General features: G+C 60.2%; 1 protein-coding gene across 1 annotated transcript in view; it reads right to left on the bottom strand.

The window, feature by feature from the left end:
• The window catches only part of SMG6 (SMG6 nonsense mediated mRNA decay factor), a 68,560-nt gene that overhangs the window by 21,235 nt on the left and 30,026 nt on the right, over positions 1–17,299 (bottom strand). The window contains exons 11-13 of the mRNA XM_063146631.1: positions 9,614–9,730; positions 8,687–8,879; positions 1,305–1,506 (exon numbers count right to left, since the gene is read on the bottom strand). Coding sequence (XP_063002701.1) covers positions 1,305–1,506; positions 8,687–8,879; positions 9,614–9,730 — 512 coding nt within the window. The remainder of the gene's footprint in view (positions 1–1,304; positions 1,507–8,686; positions 8,880–9,613; positions 9,731–17,299) is intronic.

The following is a 17,299-nucleotide window of genomic DNA, read 5'->3' on the forward strand; positions in this document are numbered from 1 at the left end:
CCAGCACAGGTCAGGAGGGGAGGGGGGACCTTTTCTGCCAGAGACCCTGGGAAGCCACTGCCGCCAATCAGAGGAGGGGGGATTCTGGGCAAGGTGGAGGGAAGAGGCCCGAGGACCAGAGCATCATGTTCCGCTGCACTGAATTTGTTAGGCTTTTGTTTTGCAGTTCTCCCACAACCCGAGAAATCTATGTAGTGATGACGAGGGGGAGAAGGAGGAGGGGAGCCAGGCCACTGTCAGTCCAAGGGCCAGGTTCCATTCTGGAAAAGGCTCCTGGGGGCCCACAGTCCAGTGGTGGGCGGGGCTGAAGGCGAAGGAGGCGGAGCCAAAACCCCAGCCCAGCGCAGCCTGAAGCGCTTCCTCTTCGGAGAGGCCCGTCAGCCGGTCAGGACGCATGTGGCCCACCCACCCCAGGCCCCTCGCCCCCTGCGGAGATGGCCTCCCTGAGCAAGCTGCTCCAAGATATGGCTCGTGCAAGTGAGCCAAACTGCATTCTGCTGGAGAAGCCCTGCCCCCATTCCACTCAAACTTCAGCTCCTCATTTTAACCTTGCGATGAGGGAGGGGGGAATCCCCCCAGTCTGAAAGGTGACGCTGAGTCTGTTGTAGACGCGAGCGTGCCCCGCCCGTGTAAGCTGGGGCCTCACGCTGGCCCTGCGATCCCTCTGCCTGGCAAGGGCTCTCCAGGGGCTGGGGCAGCAGAGAGCCGCCAGCCCAGCTCCAGCATCACCCTCCTGCAGTGGGGGAGGTGGGGGTCAGGGCGGGGGGGGCAGAGGGGGGGCTTTGCCTATCCGGCAGCCTCCCGCCCTCCGGCACACGGGCCCTTGTCCACTCTTTAGGGGAAGAAAGGGAGCTGTGGCCGGCTTCCTCCTCACGCAGGGCCCTGCAGCCAGCCAGCCAGCCAGGGAGGGAGGGGCGGGAGAGGGGCAGGAGGCCTCTCCGAGCGTGATGCAAGCCATTTGGAGAAGCGGAGAAGCGCTGCCAATGCAGGCTGCACTCTTTAAACAAGGGAGGAAATGACCAGCAACGCAGCGTGCCAGCAAGCTCTCTCTCTCTCCCTCTCTCTCTCCCTCTCTCTCACACACACACACAGAGCAAAAGGAAGTCAAGAGGAGGTTTCATGACACAGAGCTGGATGTCAGCGGCTAAAAGGTCGATATTTTCCCTTAACACCCTTTCTCAATGACTTAATCATGTTCCGTTTGGACAAAAATGCTTCCCAAGAAGAAAAGCCCAGAGGGCGGGGTGGGGGGGGAGAGACGAGGAGGACAGGGGGTGGGGGGAGAGCCGTGGCCCGGCCCTGACCTTGTCCGAGGATTTCTCCACGTAGCAGGGCTCCTGAGGGGCAACCAGCAGCGGGACGAAGCCCGAGAGCAGCCGGTCTTCCTCCAGGCTGAGCAGGGCCAGGTCCTCGTCCGGGTCCTTGTAGAGGGGCACCTCCGACTGGTTCACAGCTGTCAGGATGTTGCAGAAGTCGGCCAGCGTGGCCCACACGTCCACGGAGACCCTGCACAGGGGAAGAAGGGGACTGCTGAGCACACCCTGGATCCCCCTCACAGAGCAAGGCCCCTCTCTGCCTCTCTCCCAAATGCCCCCCCCGGGCATTTCGGTATTTCGACAGGAAACTGGCCGCCCTTGCAGGATCCTAGTCCTCAGTATTCACAGCCTGAAAGGGAGGCCCAGAAAGGGAGCGTGGTTTGCAAGCACTTACGACCCCCTCAGCACCCTACCCCTCCACGCACCCCACGTGTCCACCTGCGGACTCAACCCTAACCAAATCCCAAAACCAAGTTTCTTGCCCCCATTGCCATGGGAAAAATGACAGAAACTCCTTCTGCGCTCTTCGCCTTCTTTGTCGCTCAAGAAGAGCAAAACACTCTGAAGCATCTTTCTAATTATGCATCTCCGGAATGTGCTAATGCAGTAGCGTGATTAAGCGCAGGCGGCCGCCGACGCCCGCAGCGCTGAGCGGAAGCAATGTCCGTTCATGCTGGGGTGGGGGAGAACTTCTGGCTCTCTGGATGTTTTGGACTACAACTCCCATCAGCCCCAGCCAGCATAGCCAATGGGGAGTAGTGGGCCAAAACATCTGGAAGGCAGCCCATGGTCCAGCCCTGTGCTGCAGCACCTCAAGGTGCTGGTTAACTCAATTTGGACCGTGAGGGAGGGAGCAGGGTGGGGACGGGCACAGGTCCACCAAGCCCAGTAAAAGGGACAAGGGGGCCACTGATGAGTAGACCCTCCTCTAAATGGAGAACCAGTCGGAGCTGGGCTGGGCGGCTTCGTCAGCGTCCCCCCTGGAGAAGCACAGCTCCGCCCCCAGGTCGACCGCGTGGGAGACCCATCGCCCGCCGTACCCCAAACGCAAGCAAGGTCTTGTTGCTGGCACCCCGACCAGTTTCATTTCTGGCCGCAGCCTCACACTCTCAGCCCCCAGCAGAGGGGTGAGGCCTACGTGGGTGGCTACGTGTCACCTTCTGGGCCCGCAGAGCTAAGAGTGTGAACAGAGAGTGCCACTTTTCTAGTCCAGCAGAGTTGCAAAGAGAGGGCTGTGGGCCAGGAAACCTCAGAAGCCAGAGTTCGGGGTGAAGGTGCAGCTTCAGCACCCTTGCAAAACACACACACACACACACAGAGTAAATCATGCAAAACATGCGAAAGAAAGAGAAATCATGGAGCTGCCCACTTTGTTCCGTGGATTGGCAAGGCAAGTGGATCCCACCCGCCTCCTCAGCGTACGTGCCGTTGGGGCACAGCCCAGGAGGGAATTGACGTGGGGAAGCCTGAAGCAGCAAAGGGCCCCTGCCCGGTGTGCTGACCGCTCTCAGGGAGGGGGCACGACTGGAGGCGGGGTGGAGGGCAGAGAGAGGGGCCCAGCAGCACTGGCCAGCCGGCGCATCTCAGGATTGCTCACAAGCCTCCTTTGGAAAGAGGAAAAACGGAGTGGTTTCTCCCATGCCAACCTTCCTTGGGACCAGGGTCTGAGGGCAGGGAGGAGGCGTTCCCAGCAAGGCCTCTCCAAGACCCCTTCTCTCCCTCCGCCTCCACCCCCCCACACACACACCTAAACCAAGCAAGCTGCTCCAGGTGGACAATCAGCCTGCATTTATTTGCTGAAATCGACGTATGGGATTTGGTGGGGTGGGGGGAGGAGGGAAGGTCTTGCACTGAAACGAAACATCTTGTTTTCAAGAGTGTCCTGGGAACCCGGCGGAATGAGCTGCCATTAATCACATCCCAGCACACCGTCAGCACGCCCGCACCCCCAGGGCTGAGGGAGGGGAGGTCTCCCCCCTGGGGGAGGCCTTGGCCAGCTTGCCCCCAGCGCGTCAGGGCTGGTTGCTCACCCCCACCCCCACCCCGTGCCCAAGCCAGGCCTGGCTGTCAGAAACATTTAAAGGTGGAAAAAACACACACAAACAGCCCCAAAATGTGTTTGGGGGGAGGAGGAAGGGGGGAGCCGATCTCCAAGGGTCCCCCTGTGAGGTAACAGGAAACGTTTGGCCTGGGCTACCAGCTTGAAAATAAACAGAGCTGTAAGGGTTAAAAGAGACTGAACTTTTCACGAACTGCCCCCTGCCCCAATCTGCACTGGAGGAAAATAAGAAGAGGCCCGATCCAGCCGTCCTGCGGCCCTGAGCAGAGACAAGCGCCGCGATAGGATGGCTACAGGCCACTTCCAACAGGCAGGCCGCCTGGGGGTGGGGTACCCGCCGTGGGCTGGGGCAGCCGTCCCTCGCAGGAGGCTGGCCCGAGTCTCATCAAGTCGCGCTCCAGGAAGGAGGGAGGCAACGCGGGCAGTGCTGAGCAGCATTGCCCCTTCGGACAAAGGGGCTTGCCGCCACCCTCAGGGAAGTGGGGGCACAGCCCCCACTCTGGGCGGCAGGCGTGGGGGGGCAGGTGCAGCCCTGCAGGCGACGGGTCTGGCTTTGCTCTGGGCCGCCTCAGGCTCCCTGGGGGGGGGGAGAACTGCCTTGAGGCCTCCTCCTCAAAGTGCCCCCCTGCCCCCCCCAAAGGGCAGAGCCCCCCCCCGGCCCCCTAGCAGGACCTGCCCACGTGGCCGCTGGAATAAGGGCACAAGCAGCAAGGGAGTGGAGGGGTGGCGTGACTCTCCTCAAAATCTGGGCTGTGCCCCCCTCCACACACACACCCAGCAGCCCCCCTATCCTCGCCCTGAATACTGGGGCTTCACAGGTGGGGTGGCCGCTCGGCCAGGGTGAAGGGGGAGGTGGGCACAGCCTACAGAGAAAGGGAGCAGGGGAGGGACCCCCGGAGAAGCGGGCAGGGGCATGCCAGGCCTGGGGTTGGCGGGGGGGGGGGGGAGGAACGGAGCTGAAAGGCTCGTAGGACAGCCCCCAAACACACACACACACACACATGCGGTGCTGAACGCCGAAGACAATGACCCCATGTTTCAGGCCTGCAGGGGCCCCATGGAGGTGGCCGTTTCCTGTGTAATACCAGCCTGTTTAAACACTCACACACCAGGCCCACAGCTGCAGAACAAACCCGGAAAGCGTGTGGTGGAAGCAGCCCAGCGCTGCGTTCCAGATGGCAAACCGCTCGGGCCTTTTTCTCGCTGGGAAGGAGGGAGGGAGAGGCAGCCAGGCAGGCAGGCAGCTCAGCCTCCCCTCCTTCCTTCAATCTCCCTCCCTCCCTCCCCCTCCAACAACCTCTTGACCCACTGCCCCTCCTGGCAGGATGCCCCGTGCCCAAAGTGCCCCCTGCCTGGCCTGCTCTCGGGAGCTTCCACAGAGCCAATGCAGCAGCGGCTGAATCCCGGGAAGTGACAGTTCCTTCCTACTCTGCCCCGGTCGGGCCTCACCGTGAACGCAGCCCCTGGAAGGATTCAGGTCAATGGGAATGAGTTCAGAGGAGGGCCGCAAAGATGACCAGGGACTAGAAACTTGGTCCAACGAAGAAAGGGGGAAGGGACTGAGCCTGTTCAGTCTTGAGAAAAGAGAAGGCTGAGGGGAGGCAGGATAGCACTCTTCAAATACTCAAAAGGTTGTCGCACAGAGAAGGGCCAGGATCTCTTCTCAATCCTCCCAGAGTGCAGGATGTGGAATAACAGGCTCAAGTGACAGGAAGCCAGATTCCGGCTGGACAGCAGGAAAAATGCCCTGACGGTTAGAGCAGTACGACAATTGGACCCATGACCTAGGGAGGAGGTGGGCTCTCCCACCTTAGGGGCCTTCAAGAGGCGGCTGGACGACCCTCTGTCAGGGATGCTTTGAGGTGGATCCTTGCCTTGAGCAAGGGGTTGGACTTGATGACCTCCAAGAACCCTCCCAACTCTGTGACAGGGAACATCTTGGGAGAGCCTATTCCCACCGCACAGACTTGGGTCCACGCTCAGCCCTCAGCAGCCCCGTTCAAAAGGATCGCAGGGAGACACGCTGCCCGTCCAAGTGGACACGGCTGGGTGAGACGGACAGTGAGAGTCTCGCCTGGGAGGGGGCGGATCCTGAGGCTCCGCTCTGCCAGCAAGTGCCCTCCTCCTTAGATGACTCTAGAACATCTCTTTAGAACGTACACCGAGCTGGCTAGGGGATGCTGGGCACTGTAGTCCAACACATCTGAAGCATGCCCAGTGAAGGAAGAGCTAGAACCCTTGATCGGGAAGTGGAATCCCACAAGAGATTCTCACCCTACCTATCTGAGAGGCAGACAATTTCGGGGCCATGTTGGGGCCATGCACAGTCCTGACCTCCCTCTACCCTGGGGGAAGGGGAGAGAATTACGTCCCCCCCTGCCTGTTCTGTGCCAAAAGGGGTGCTTTTCTGGGGGGGAACAGCACCTCACACTCGGCTAGCCTCTGTGCCCCCAAAATCAGGCTCCTGCCCTCGGCCCTAGGAAAGGCCTGCTCCCCCCCTCTGCCTGGTGTGCAAGCAATGCCACATCCTTCCTCCCCCCCCCCCGCGTCAAACAGGAGAGCTGCGAGAGGAGCGGAATGCAGCCCCCTTTCCAGGGGGAGGAGGGGAGGGCTCTGAAATCCAGGCGGGTGATAAATGCATCCGAGCACCAATTAGGAAGATATACGGCCTCGGAGCGCGCAGGGCCCCGGCAGCCTGGCGAAGCGGCGCGGAGGGCTCTCTGGAGCTCCGGCGATGTTTCCCATTATGTAACCCTGGTCATGGGCAGGCCGCCAGGCTCCAAATGAAAAAGAGACGCTGGCTTGGCACCCGCTCTATTTTCCTATCCTCATCCAGGGTCAGCGGAGTGTCATACAGCTGCGGAGAAAGCTCCGGGGATTAAACCTGGGAAGCGCTCCAAAGCCAGAGACCCGGGTTCAAGTACCAGCTGAAAGCAATAAGCCCGCTGCCACAGCTGGGCTGAGTTTAGCCGGGCCTCGGCGTTGGCGCTTGCGCGGGCTGCCTGGGAACCGGCGGGCTGGGGGGGGGGAGCGGCCAGTGCCAAGCTGGGCCTGGAGGGGCGCCGGTGGGGAGGGGGGGGAAGAGAGAGAGAGAGAGACCTGGCACTTGGAGCGCCACTCCAGAACCCCACTCTCGAGGCAGCCTATTGCCCGGGGTGTCGTCTGCCCCTCTTCTGATTCCACAACTGTTCAGTGGAAGGCGGCAAAGGGAACGCCCCTGCCTCTCAGTGGCCTGGGGGAGGGCGCGGGGGTCACGCCCCGACTCTGACCGCCAGGCACAGGAAGGGGAAAGTGCACCGCCTCTGCCCATCGTCAAGGCTGTTACCGCCCAACCGCCTGGTGGAGCCCGGGCTCCGGAAACTAATCCTGGGGCTCGGGACCCATATCCCTGCAGGGCCTATATGTGATGCGTCCTGCCGATCTGTCCAGGGGGCTCCCGGTGTCCCCGCTTGGCCAGAGCTCGCCCCACCTGTGCTGGAGAGCGCAGGGAGCCTGGGGCCCCTTCCTGCCCCCCCCCCGAGTAGAACAAACAGGTGGGCCGACCGGGGTGGGGGTGGGGAACTCCACCTCCGAGCTCTGCCTCTGCCACAGACACACCATCAGGGCTTGGGAACGTGACTGTCGCTTCCCCTCAGAACCCCGCCAGCTGAATGGAACCCAATTCATGGGAACACAGCTCACCCCACGTAGGGCGGGCTCAGCTCCTCCCCCGAATCCTGCCGCAGGCGACACTGGCTGCAGGCGTTGGGGGGCGTTAAAGAGAAGGAGGAAATGCCCCCGCTGCCAGCGGGGCCTGGGCAGTGAAGCAGCGGGAGTATGTGGGAGGAGGAGGAGGAGGAGGAGGAGGAGGAGGAGGAGGAAGGAGCTGGTTCCTCCTCTTCCTCCTCCTCCTCCCTGGAGCAGCTGCTGTGCAAACGCGGCCAGGATGTGCAGGAAGGCGGCGGGGCTCCCGTGAGCGCTCTCTGGGGCTGAGCGCTTGCCCAAAGATGGGCAACGGTTCACATGAGCAGGCCGTGGTCCCGGCCCGCCCGCCAACCCTGTGCAGCCGGCAAACAGAAAACAGACCCGGCCCTTCTCCCCAAAATGGGGCCCGGCACTTCCTGTGTGAGATTTCCATTTCCTCAGCCAAAATGAAAAAAGAAGCAGCAGCAGCCAAAAGTGGCAGCAATCAAAGGGGGGAAGAAGCTGGGGGTGGGCGGAGGGAGCCCTGCCTGCTGCACGCGGGGGGGGGGGGGGGCGACACGGGACACACCAGGTTCCGTCCAGATCTCCTTTGCCAGGTTCCCGAAGTGCCTTCCTCAGCAACACCCAGGGACCTGCCTCCACTGGATTAATAGAAGTGGGGGCTGGGGAGATAATGGGATGACCTGCAGGGAAGTGGGGAGGGAGTGGAGGATGGGGCCCGATGGAACGAGGCCTCTTGGGGGGGGCATGGGGGGAGAAGAGAGAAGAGGTCGTTCCAAGAAGATGCAAAGGCGGCCAATGCAGATGTAAACAGGACCCAGCCAGGGCTGTTAACCCTTCCAGGAGTCCCAGGCCAGCGGTGCTGGTGGTGCTGGGAGTCCCAGTCATAGGAACAGGAGTCAGGTGGTGGGAAGAGGGGAATCCAGCCGGTCCCTTGCTGGGAGCACCCCTGGAGTCCTTAGATGCCGGAGCCAAAAGCCAGGGGATCAGAGGGCAACGGTGGGGTGCGGCGGCGTGAGACGTGGATGGAGGGGACCTGGGCTCCTAAGCCCATCAGAAGAGCCCCGAGGACGGATCTCCTCCAGCATGCTGTGCACACGGATGTCCCACTGGGGAGCACCATGGCAGCACCCTCACGCCCTGCTCCCCAGCAACTGCATGCGGCACATGGCCAGCAGGGCTGGCAGCCACCGAGAGACGTTGCCTCCTCCTCCTCTTCCTCCAAGAATGGGCCTCATCCCAGTCCTGCCCTGGAGTCCTCTGGGCAGCCGGTCCATCAGCCAGCGCTCACTGCACCTCACAGGGAGGGAGCCTTAAGTCATCCCTGGGTTCCTTTGCAGGGACGGCAGGGGAGACGGATCAACCTTCCGCAAACTTTCCAGATGCATTCGACCACAACTCCCAGCATCCCCTGGCAGTCATGGGGGATGCTGGGAATGGTGGCTGGGGGGCACAGACGGGTGGACAGAGTGGGGCAAGTGCTTCGCATTCACGGAGAGAAAGAGAGAGAGAGAGAGAGAGAGAGAGAGAGAGAGGTGCCTTCTGCTCTTCTGGAAAGGACTGGGTGAAGGAAGGAAGGAAAAAGAGAGGAGGAGGAAAAGGCCCCCCACCCAGAGGGGCGACGTACGATCGGGGCAGCTCCAGGGCGCTGGGCGGGGGGTTCCAGGTGTCTGCGTGGCCGAGCATCCAGTCCGACCAAACCTTGATGCTGGGAAGCAGCTCCTTCAGGTCCTGCGGCAAGGAGGAGACCTTGATGCCTTCTTCCTCCCCCTCTTCCTCCTCCTCCTCCTTCACCCCGGAGCCCTCCTGGGCCTGAGCGGCTGCCAAGAAAGAGAACGGAGAGGGAGAAGGTTGGAGCAAGAGAGGCCTTCCCTGCGCTGCCCCTCCCTCGCTCCCCCGTGGCTCCCTGATGCATCTCTGCTTGGGCCCTCAAGTGCAGAGGGGAAACCATTTGGGCGGGAGCGAGAGCAGCAATTCCCAAACCGTGTGCTGTGAGGGGGTTGGGAATGCGCCCTGGGGACTTAACCGCCCACCCCCTGGCTGGGGGCATGGACCTGCTTCGTGTGCCGACAACAACGTAGAGTACGGCTTGATATGGGTCATCATTGAATCGTGGGTTGTTGTTAGATCATGGGGTTGTTACGTGAGGACCCTCCACTATGGGTTTGACTATGGTTTGTTAACCAAGAACGGTCCAGGGCTCACAACCCAACAACCCACCCCCCTGGTTTCTCTTCCTGGGTGGTTTGTGATTAACAACCAGTAATTAAACCATAGTGCAGGGTTCGTATGTAATGACAACCCCACGATTCAATGACAAACCATACTCTGGGTTATTGTTACATGCCAACCAGGCCACAGTCTCTGCCCCTCTGATGGAGGGGGCGGGGCGGGAAGGCTCACAGGAGAATGTTTGCTGGCCCTGCGGGGAGCTGTAGCCCAACTCATTTGAAGGGCAACCCCTTGGGCACAGCTGGGCTAGCCCTTTCGCAGTCTGAGGCCCCCAGCCTCCCCGGAATCCCACAGCGGCAGCAGCGCCCCCCTCCGGACTTACCCAGAGAGACTTCCTGCAGCAGAGCGGCGCAGCGCTTGACCAGCGTGGCGAACATGGCGAGCCCCAGGGCCGTGGCCTGCTCCTGGATCACCGAGCGGCAGTCCTCCGAGAGGCACTCTGTGTGGGTACAAGCAAGGCAGCGGTGAGGCCCCCCTCCCTGGGACACGCAGAGCGGGATGGGCCCCTCCCCTCCAAAAGGGCCCTTCTCTCTCTCTCTCCTGGGAGGTGGAAGGGGCTGTGGGCTCTACCAGGGCACCCCTGCCCAGCACCCACTGGGCAGCCATTTCTGCCCAGCCCCTTCTGCTTGCTGGGATTTGGCCATCAATTCTGCTCTGGGTGGACCTTGGCCTGACCCCTGCGTCCCGTGGAGCTCTCAAGCGAGGGGATGCGACAAGACCTCCTCACACAGGCTGGCGAAGCCTTTAATTGCGGAGGGATCGGGCCCAAAATACACCACGGCAGACTGACTTCCTTTCAGCAGCGCCTTACCAAAGGAAGCTAGGCGGGTGGCTACAGGAGAGGCAGGGCCTTCATGGTGGTGGCAGCGCCCCATTTCTGCCCTCCCCAAGGAGACAGGCCTGGCACTGGCAGTGTGATCAGTTTATGCCGGGCCAAGACCAGGTGGGCGCCCCCTTCCTTTTCTCCCAGGCATTCTAGCCATTTGTTTTTTGAGATCTGCATAGCTTTTAAATGTTAGGCTTACATTTGTCCCCCAAGCATCAGGTTGACGGGAGGCTGAGCTCCTCACTTCCCAGCTGAATTTGCAGCCATATGGGCTAAAAACTCACGACTACGAATGTCCCGCCTTCTCCCACTCACTCACTCACTCATTTAGGGAGCTGAGCTTTTGAGCGCCAATTCTACCAAACCCGGCTGTTTTGTGCCTTTGCCGGGGCATTGCAGAACACGCTCGGAGCCTTGCAAGGGGACAGAGGCGCGGCCCCTTTTGCTGCTCTCTCTCAGAACCCAAAGCCCGGCTCCTTTTGCTAAGTGGATCTAAACCTGGTGCCTGAATTTCTCATGCCAATGGAGGGAAAGCACCCAGCCAGTTTCTTTTGCGTGGCTTGTGACGCCCCCCCCCCCGGGTGTGGCACCCTACAGCCCCTCCTATTGGGCAGAGGGCCCAAAAGCAGCGCACCATTCGCACCACGCCTGGGCGGTTTTGCTCCAGCACCAACAGCTGAGCTCTGTGAGCTGCGACGGGAGGACTGAAGAACGCCCACCAGGCCCGGCACAGGGTGCTGGAGGTCCCCCCTTCCCTCCCTCCCGCTCTCCCTTCGCCTGGAGCTGCCCGCTGTCCAGAACCCAGGCGATATTCCGGCTTGCATCAATCTACCTGGGCCGCCTCACATCGCCGGGAGGCTTTTTGGTTTCCCAGAGAACATAATATTCATGGAAAACATAAACCAACTGTCGTCAAAGTTGTCGGGTCTCAGGAAACAGCGCGGCCAGGAGAAGGTTGCCATGTGGCCGGATGTTATGTATTTCTAATTAGCGCTATACATCTTTCACCGGCAGCGAGTGTCCTTCGGTTGGGAAGCGGAGAGCGCGGCCCTTGTTATTGTAACTGTCAAGGAGTGCTTAAAACAGATCATCTCCAGGAAAAGTGATGAACACAGCCTACCCCGGCAGGGTGTGCTGGACACCATCGCCAGGCCCTCCTGGAGGGCAGCGGGGCCGGGCTGGCCGACGGAAGCTAGCGGGAAGAGGCGGCTGTGGAGGGGTGCCCAGCCTGCCTGCCTGGGGAGGCAGACCTGGGACGCGGGAGGGGGTGCCAAGGCGGAGGCCGGCCGAAGAAGAGGTGCTCCGCTGCGGAGTCCAGCTGGCCTGGGTGAGAGCCGCAAGGCCCACCTCAGGCAAAAAGGCTGGAGCGCAGGCCTGCCCACGCAGTTTAGAGTCACCTTTCAATGAATGGGGTGGGTGGGGCATCGTGGGTTACCACTGCTGGTGTCATCACAGCTTCCAGAAAGACCAAAGGGGCCAACCGTGACATAGGTGTCCAGGGCTGCCTCTGGGCCAGACCAAGCGTGGTGGGCGCATAGGGCCACGCCACGTTCCGCATCTCGCAGAACTCTTCATCTGCTCAGAGGCTTGTACAGTCTCAGCCCGCCTTCCCCAATCTGGCTGGGAGCTGCTGTGCATTGGTGTCTGGCACCTCTGTGTGTGTGTGTGTGCCAGGTTGGGGAGAGTGAACCGTAAGCCTACAGATGGACACCTTCAGAAAAGAGGCCCTTGGAGAGGAGAGGGAAACCGACAGCAGAAGGGTGGGCATGGGTTCTTGGGGTGGTTGAGGTCTGTCCAGACAGGCGAGGTTGTGGTCCAGCCAAGGCCAGGCAGCCTCACGATGCATCATCGCCTGCCTGCCTGCGCAGCAACTGAGAAGGGGTGGCCACGAGACCCCCACCCCCACCCCCCTCTCCAGCAGCCAGCTGGCAAGGAGGACAGCGACCACATCTGCCTCCCTCCCAAGCGGCCGCCACCTGGAGGCGGTCTGCCACCGCCGCTGCTTCCCTTATTGCTGCCCAGATGCTCAAGCGCTTGCCTGGTGAGTCACTCCCAGCCAGCCAGTGCTGGCAAGCCCATGGCCTCACCGCCCCCAGGCAAGCCCATGGCCTCACCGCCCCCCAGGCAAGCCCATGGCCGGCTTTTTCTGCAGGAAGTGGGCAAGAGAGGAGGAGAGCATCAGAGGAGGAGAGGGGGATCCTGAGTCTGCTAAACACCCCCGCCCCCCCGAACGAGGAGAGTCAGGTATGTCAACTAGACATGAATGCAAGGCCCTGGGGTGAGGTGGGAAGGCAGAAGAGACCCAGCTGGGGGCATTCCTCCTCCTCCTCCTCCGCAGTGGCCCCAGCACTGAGGGAAGAACACGGCGTCTGCCCTACATGCTGCCCCTCTGCCTCCAAAACGACAGGACACGCCTGTGTTCACACGTCCCACTGAAGTCAATCGCTTGATGGACGGAGAAACACAACAGGGCAGGGGAGGAGAAATGGGGGGGCAGAGTCAGGGACTGGTGGGGAAAGGTAGGGTGAAGACCCTGCCCCCAAACCACCCACACAGGCAGGCAGGGGGCAGGGCCTTCTGAAAAGCTGCCCCCTCTAGGGCAATAAAGAACAAGGCAGTGGACTTCCACAGAAGTAGCCCATACAAGTGTTGGCGGCCCAAACCGGCAGCTGGCGCCTTCCCAAACTGACCTCCCGCCAAATTATTCAAGACCAAAAAGTGCCTCCCCAAAGTCCCTCCGCCTGGTGATCAGCGAGATGAGCTGTGGCGGGACCTTTCTGGTGGTGTCCCCGGCCCCGCTGGGAGACTTTTAAGGAGGGACTGAACTTCAAAAGGTGGCATTCTGCTGGGCTGCATATCCTGTGGGCTGCTTGTCTGCGCAATATATATGTACCTGAAGTACAGGTGCAGGTACATATACTTCGTTGGTGTCTGGCAACCTGCACATTCAAGCTGCTTAACCCTAGGTGAGATCTCAAAGGGGCTTCTCTGGCAACCAGGCCGCACAGCCCCCTAGCCATGCCATGAGCGATCAGCCTTTGTAGCCGAAGGGCCATGAGGCAAGGTGGGGGAAGACAGCAGAGGCGCCTCCCAAACGGACACGCCCTCGCCACCCTATCCGGTGCAATTGGGATTGTGTCTCCGTTCCCTGCTGCCCCAAGGCGGACGCCTTGACAACAGCACGGGGGGCGTGGAGACCCCTCCCTGCTCTCTTGTGCACGGGGGGGGGGGGGGGAGGAGGAGGACAAGAGGCGGTGAGCTGGACACCAGGAGGGGTGCAAGAGGCGAGCGGCACTCCCCATGGAAGCCATTGGACATCCAGCACTTCATTTGCTTCTTCCACCCGTCGCCCCCCCCCACCACCACCAGGGGAGCGCAACTGGCGTCTCCAGGACAGGAGGCTCTCCTCTGACGTAACCAGGAAGCAGCTGCAAAATTAAGGAATCCCTCCTGACATCATAAAAAGAGTCGACGGTTTACAGGGGAAAGTATAAAAATTAATGACATATTCCCAGCCGATGCCCCGGGCCCTGCGTGAAGGGCTGTGCAGGAAGCTGCGAAAGGCCGGCTTCCTTGCTCGGTTGCCCCGGCCGGGGTCCCGAGACCCACATCCATCTCTTTCCTTCCCTCACTCCCAGCACTCGCTCCCTTCGGCCTGGGGAGCAAATAAAAGAGGGCCCTGGCTAGGTGCCTCCGAGGATGGCCTCAGGGGCTCAATCCGCGCAAGGCGCACTTCCCCTCCGCAAGGCTGCTGGCTCTGGCAGGCAGCCAAGCCTCCTCCACGCGCACACGTACACGCTAGGGCCGCCAGTGGTCCAGAGGGCGAGCTGCAAATGCTTTCCCCCGGAAACGGAAAAGGGCGCCACTGCTAAAATTAACTCAGGCCTTTTCCCGGAAGTATCTGTGGAAAGAAGGCTCCCATTTTTAGAACATGTTATTCTCAGAAATTTCCTGAAAAGGCCCCTGAAGCCCAAGCAGGCCGGGAAGCCATTTCCACACACCGGTGGGCAGAGGGGTGGTGCGGAGGCCGTGGCAGAGGCCTCGTTGGTCCCGCGGCAGGACCAGCCCTCACAAGGCAGGGGGCCGGCCTCACGTTGGGGCTGCTCTGGTTTTGTTTTATTTATTTGCGCCATTTTAAACCGTTTTCGGGGCCACTTTTTTGGCGGATTCCTTCAAAGCGCCGTGCAACAGAATAAAGAGAATACAAGAAACACACACACCAACATTCAGAGCGGAGCCGCAGACCATACGGACATCTGGAGCAGGAAAATAAATATAGAAATGCTTTTGCCGGTTTGGAGGTTACCGGTCTTTCCAAAATGCAAGGCCCGGCTCAAATAACGAGGACTTTGTGGACGTCTGGGAAAAGACAGCGAAAGGGATGAGGCAGGGAAAAGGGGGCTCCAGGGGCAGGGAATTCCGACCCCTGGGTGCCACAGCTGAGGAGGCCCCGTCTTGTGCAGCCACCCCCTGCACCTCCTAGGGCGGTGGAAGGCAGTGCAAGGGCTGCCCGGCCATTTCAAAAGGCGGCCAGCAGCGGCTGGGGATTCTGGGTCCTAGAGCGGAGGTGAAAGCGGGCGCCTCTGGCACCCCAATGGGCTGCCCAGAGTGCCTCTGGCGCGTGCGGACAGGACGGTCTGCCATGACAGGAAGCGCCGCTCCAGGCAGCTTTCCCAGCCCTGTGAGCCAAGAGCGAGGCTGGGCAGATGCCACAAGCAGGTGGGGAAAGCACGGGGGGACTCCGAGTTTGAAGCGTGGGCACTGGCACCCTGAGAACGTTGCCCCTCACTGCAAGCTAAGGTGCCATGAAGAGATGTTCAAAAGGAGGATGGCACAGCCTCGGAGCTCTCGTCCACCATTATGACGTTGTGAAATCTGGGGAATGGAAGGGGCGCACGGGGTCGCCAGAGGTCCCAGGGCAAGGTCCTGCCCCACAACGTCTCCCTCCCTGCAACAAGCAGGAACAGGATGAATCCTGCAAAGACGCAAGAGCGCAGAATCAATAACACGGGAGGCAGAATGTACCCAGGCTGCAAAATCTAGGTTCCCTGGGGTGGGGTGGGTGTTGCAAATGTGGCAGCGTGCGTGTTCAGCATCGCTCATGCACAGCTGCCTTATCCAGGAGGTGCCATGCAGCCCCCTCCAGCGCTCCGCCTGCCCCATCCCCTGGCTCAGAAGCGTACGTACACTGCTTGCCTACTTGAGCTGAGAGCAGCCGCCATTAAACAGCTGCAGAAACATAGCCGGGGTGGGGTGGGGTGGGGTCCTGGGACTCTGCCCGCTGCTCTGTCACCGCCGGGGGACAGCCAGTAGGGAAGGCCTGAGCTCTTGGGAGGCTCAGCCTCCACAGTTCAGCAGGGCCCGCATATGGCTTCCCCAGTTTGGTGCCAACGATTATTTTGAGCGCAGCAGTGACGGCGTTCTCGGGGGGCGGGGAGGACGATGACAGGCACGGAGTTCCCCCCAAAGGTTATTCAGGGGGGATGGCAAGGAGGGAGGCATGTATGTTGGGATCAATCGGGCAAGGCCCCAGCGGGGAAACGTCGCTACCGCTGCGAAGGATGCAACTTCTCCTGCTCGTTGATGGCCGCCATCCTCAACCCAGCCGTTGAACCATGCTGGCTGGGGATGATGGGCACTGTAGTGCAGGGACAGCGCCACTTGATGGGATTCGCTGGTCTCCGCTATGCTGCCAGCTTGGGTGGCTTCTGTGAACTCATGCTGCCTATGTAGAACCTCCACATTTGGATGAGTCTAGCACTGAAAACCGGACCCTGGGGGGAGCAGCAATTGCCCGTCTGGCTCCAGGACTTACAGGGGTAGGGGTGGGGAGGCAACGGATGGCCCGCTGCGGAAAACAAGACAGGTCCGGTAAAGAGGATCGCAGGGTTCTCTGCTGTGATTCGACAGGAGCACAATGCAAGGCATATTTATCGGTTTTATCTTGTTTTTACTTGTACTTCTGTTATTGAAAAAGAAATTTATTTTATGAGGCATTTAAATAAATGGGTACAAAATTCAGCTTCTGCTATACTTGATTTTTGTTTTGTTTTTTACAAAATGCAAGTTTCTGGCCCTCATGGCTAGAAAGCAGGCGAGCAACGTTTATGGGAATCACAAAGTCAGAAGGAACACCGAAGAAAGTTTTCAGAGGAGAATGAGGAGAGGGAGACAAATGTTCTCCCAGAACACTAGAACCCAATGGGGGTCACATCCCATGAAGCTGATAGGTGGTGGGAGATTCAGGGCAAATAACAGGAAGTCTGTCTTCACATGGCGCAGAGTTAAACTATGGAATCACTACCACAAGATGCGGTGACGGCCACCCACTTGGCCCTCAAAGGGGGCTGGACAAATTCCTAGAGGAGGAGCAGGCGATCCGTGGCTACTAGCCCTGATGATTACGTGCTACCTCCAGTCTCCGAGGCAGTAAGCCTGTGTGCATCAGTTTATTTATTACGTTTTTCATACCGCCCAATAGCCGAAGCTCTGGGGAAGTTGCTGGGGAACAGGGGCAGGAGGGTGCTGTTGTCCTGCTTTGTGGGTCCCTGGCTGGCAGCTGGTTGGCCCCTGCGGAAACAGAGTGCTGGGCTGGATGGACCCTCGGTCTGACCCAGCCTCAGGGCTCTTCTTATATGTCCTTATGTTCAGAAGTTGAGGGATGGCGGGATCGCAATGCCCGGCTTATTCGTTTGCTTATTGCATTTTTATCTGGCCTTTTTGCCTCTTGCAAGGAACGCAAGGCGGCTTCCATGGTCCGGCTTCTTTCCATTTTACCAGTTTCTGGAATAACACCCCCCCCACCACCACCACCCCCATGGCTAGCAGAAATCAAAATTCTGTAAAAGGTGAATAAAAATAACAGCAACAACCCTCGTAAAAATAACACAGGGCTCTGCAGAAGAAGGCCCGGTGTGCACTGACTGACTCTGCCTAGCAGAATCCGCCTCTTCTGGACTTCATGGTTGCATAATTTTATTTCTTACACTGCGGAGCGCAGGCCGTTTCCTGAGAGTAGGCCAGTCCCCAGCGCTGCAGGAGCAAGGCTGTGGGCCAGGAGCAGGAGGGACTCACCCGCACCCCCAGCATCCCCTCCTGGGAGAAAGCAGGACGGAGCGCAGCTGGGACAGGCTTGGGCAGCCGGGCTTCCTGGCAAGTTCAGGGCGGCAATTCCGAGCCGGG

Source organism: Elgaria multicarinata, chromosome 22, assembly GCF_023053635.1.
Source record: "Elgaria multicarinata webbii isolate HBS135686 ecotype San Diego chromosome 22, rElgMul1.1.pri, whole genome shotgun sequence".
Classification (NCBI taxonomy): domain Eukaryota; kingdom Metazoa; phylum Chordata; class Lepidosauria; order Squamata; family Anguidae; genus Elgaria; species Elgaria multicarinata.